The sequence below is a fragment of the Aulonocara sp. 'chitande type north' Nkhata Bay genome, linkage group LG2 (genome assembly GCF_057382095.1).
Source record: "Aulonocara sp. 'chitande type north' Nkhata Bay isolate Kocher_YH1m ecotype deep benthic linkage group LG2, A_spYH_male_GT1.1, whole genome shotgun sequence".
In the NCBI taxonomy this organism is placed as follows: domain Eukaryota; kingdom Metazoa; phylum Chordata; class Actinopteri; order Cichliformes; family Cichlidae; genus Aulonocara; species Aulonocara sp. 'chitande type north' Nkhata Bay.
The window spans coordinates 10,440,762-10,444,273 of NC_141345.1; the positions used below are offsets into that span (position 1 = coordinate 10,440,762).

The 3,512-nt window shown below is 47.2% G+C and overlaps 1 protein-coding gene across 1 annotated transcript; it reads right to left on the reverse strand.

Moving 5' to 3' along the window:
* Nucleotides 1-805: 805 nt before the first annotated feature.
* Nucleotides 806-2,067, reverse strand: LOC147337433 (uncharacterized). Its single transcript, XM_086264867.1, has 7 exons — nt 1,907-2,067; nt 1,751-1,818; nt 1,490-1,672; nt 1,310-1,371; nt 1,162-1,209; nt 1,046-1,081; nt 806-967 (listed from the first exon to the last, which is right to left on the reverse strand). The coding sequence occupies exons 1-7, from the start codon at nt 2,065-2,067 to the stop codon at nt 806-808; spliced, it is 720 nt and encodes a 239-aa protein (XP_086120993.1).
* Between the last annotated feature and the right edge of the window lie 1,445 nt (nt 2,068-3,512).

A 3,512-nucleotide genomic window follows, 5' to 3' on the forward strand; every position in this document is an offset into this window, starting at 1 on the left:
CAGTATAAATGTGCAGGTGAGCAATACTAACACTCCAGATGGCAATATACGATGGGAGGAGTGTGGTCACACATAATGGAATCCCACAGATGGTGTGTGACTCGATGTGCTATATCATAAATGTGGAAGCAAAATGGCCCGGATCAGTGCATGACTCACGGATCTTCAGAGAGTCAGGGTTATGCACATCATTTGAGCGTGGTAAGTAAAAGAGGCTTATGTTGATGCCACATACTCATGTCGGGCCTAACATAACAGCATTTCTTCATTACACAGGGGCCTACGATGGGATCCTCCTCGGAGATAGAGGTTATGCATGCAGGCAGTACTTCATGACACCGTTCCCTGACCCCAACCCTGGGCCACAAACCCGCTACAATGCAGCCCTAGCCAGGACAAGGGCACGCATTGAAATGACCTTTGGGCAACTGAAGGAACGATTCCAGTGTCTAAAACGCCTGAGGGTTGCACCTGACAGGGCATGTGACATTATTGTTGCATGTGCCGTACTGCACAACATTGCCACCATCAGAAGAGAGAGGACCCCCGTGGTGGAGGTGCAGCCTGATGATGACCTCCAGCCAGTGCACCTGGACCAACCTAGTGGCAGAGCTGCACGGGACAGGATTGTGCAACACAATTTCGCATAATAAAAACATGACATGACACATTTTCTATTGACGTTTATTTGAGCATCGTTGTCTGTCCCACCACACACAGGCCAGTCATCAGTTGCCTGGGAAAACAGAGCATGTATACTGCGTCACGCAGGGTCAGCAATAGTGCTCCGTATGAACATGTATTCCTACTTACTCTGGAGTTCCTTTTGAAGCACCTCGATTTCCAATTGTAGTTTATGCCTCATTAGGGCTTGTAGTTCGATCTCACCTAGGAGCTTTTGTTTCTTCAGCTCAGTATACTCCATTTTTTGCTGGAGACTTCTCTTGTAGAGCAGACGTATGTCACCCTGTGTCAATTGTGGTGACAACATTTAACGGGGAATACATGTCATATAGGCAGTATAATTGATCACAACACTGCCCACCTCTGCATCAGCAGGCCTCTCTGCCGGCCTCTTGGCCTGCAAATCATACTGCAGTCAGACACACATGGCAGTACACAAGTAGATGGTATTTCAGGCCAATTCATGCATGTACTCACAGGGTCTTCCGCCACACCACAGCCATCTGACAGGGTTGCATCACTGTCCTGTGCAATGGTAACACAATGGTGTTACTAAGGGGTGTGGTACAGCCTATAGGTCTGTACAATTGGGTGGGGACAGATATATGTATATCTCCCAACTTACTGTGCATGTTCCAGTCACCCCTTCCATGGGAACAGGTAAAAGTGATGGTGTGTCATGTAACACTACACACAGAGAAAACCCACAGTGCCAATGAATGAATGTCACAGTTCGAATAGCATTTTCATTTAGGCAACAACCACATATTTGACATTGTGCACATGGAATCATGAGCCCATTCACCAGTTATGTAGGTGCTGCTGCTACTGCACCCCGGCTTCTGGTCTCCGGAAGAGCTGCCCCCAGGGATGCCCTCAACAATGGGTCTGGTGGCATTCAACCTTAGGGCCAGCTCCTCTGCTGGGGTGTGACGAGGGGGTGCAGGACCACCACCTGTCTTTTGTTGCTCTGCCCTTTTCTTGGTTGCTGTTATACACAAACACAGGGATTGTTTCAGGGGTGTCTTTTCAAGTGACTGACAGCAATATGAGTGTTGGATATTACCATTCTGTAGTATGTTCTTGTATTTCACTCTTACTTGTTCCCATGTTCTGGTGGGTCCGGTTGTGGCTCTAATGTGTAAGAGGATATCATGTGGTATGATTTGATATGATAAAATATGATATGGTATGGTGCCATGTAATATGTTGCATTACTTACGCGTTTAATTTGTCAGCAACTTTCTGCCAGCCCTCTCTCCTTGCTTTTGCAGCCTTCGCACTGTTACCTTGCGTTTTAATTTCACTCTGGTACTCCTGAAATCCCTCAATCAGGAGTTCTTGCTCCGCTGCGGTGAAGTACTGTGCGCGCTCCTTCGACATTTTCGCCGACCAATCAGAGGCTTGCCGATCACTGTTTCTGCTATCGATGCGTAGCCCCTTTTACGGCACCCAGTGATCGCGCATTACTTCATCCAGCTGTAGTAATCGTCAACAGCAGGTGTGTTCGGGGAACCGGATTAGCGAGCTCACGGTTAGCGCGATGATTTGATCTTGGATGTGTCATTTGATCTTGGATGTAGTAAGCGACGTACGAAGAACGGGCCCCTGAACCCAACACACAGATCCAACCAGCAAGGGCCGCCTCCAAAAAAGGAGGATTGTTTGAACAATCGTTCATCGACCTAATTTCAGGCCTTTTTTCCACACAATGAAATCTGAACATGAAAATGATTGTTATTAGTGTGCACTCAGTACTCAGATTACAGCTCCTGATTCACTTTGATGGTAAGAAAGACAAATGAAGACTTGAGGCTTTAACGGTTTTTGCCTAAATAGGGCAGAAGAGCTGACTTTGGTCTTTGTGTGGACGGCTTTAAAAGCAAGCCGTCTCCTTAGACAGATAACCACAGAGCAGTTTATCGGTGGTGTTGAAACAATGAATCAGATACTCTGCTTCTCTTGGACTTTGGCCCATTTGTGAACAGAGTAAACAGTGACTTTCTTAAACTTAGATGGTCAAGGTGCTGATGCATTAAACACACTTCTTCATATGGGCTGCACACGCGTATTCATATTCATACTGTCACGGCTGCCGAGGCGAGCCGTGTGGAGTTGGAGGAAGAAGGACCCAAGATGCAAGCAGTGGATGAAATGCTAGTGAAGTTTATTTACAAAGAGGGGAAGTGGCAAAACAGGCAACGAGGGGGAACAATAAACTAAAGAAACCTGAACTGGGAAAACTAAACAACAAACCTGGGATGATACAAGAAGGAATGAGAGGCAGAGAGATGCAGACGACGACCAGGACACCGTGAAACACAGACTGACTCAGCATAACACAGACAATCCAACAGGCAGGAGAACACACAGGGGTTAAATACACACACCGGTAATCAGGGGATGAGAGACAGGAGGGGAACACACCTGGGAGAAATCACAGCTGACGAGACAGGGGAAACGTAAACTGAGCACACTCACATAAGACACAGACCTTCACAATAAAACAGGAAACTCAGACACAGGGAACCAGACAAGATGCTGAACTGAACAGACAGATTCACAAATAGACGGGGTGACACCATAGACCAGGGGTGCCCAATCCCGGTCCTCGAGAGCTACCGTCCTGCAGCTTTTAGATGCATCCTTGTTCCCACACACCTGAATCAAATGAATGGCTTGTTATCAGGCCTTTGCCAAACATGATGGCATGCTGTAGAGATCAAACCATTTGATTCAGCTGTGTTGGAGTAGGGATGCATCTAAAAGCTGCAGTAGCTCTCGAGGACCGGGATTGGGCACCCCTGCCATAGACAGACAGAGATACA

Bases quoted from the DNA above. Each gene is read 5' to 3' on its own strand.
- LOC147337433 (XM_086264867.1), bottom strand. From the start codon at position 2,067: ATGTCGAAGGAGCGCGCACAGTACTTCACCGCAGCGGAGCAAGAACTC. The intron at 1,372-1,489 runs GTGAATGGGCTC...CTCTGTGTGTAG, and splicing joins CAGCAGCACCTACATAACTG to TGTTACATGACACACCATCA. The intron at 1,210-1,309 runs GTAAGTTGGGAG...ACCATTGCACAG, and splicing joins GGGTGACTGGAACATGCACA to GACAGTGATGCAACCCTGTC.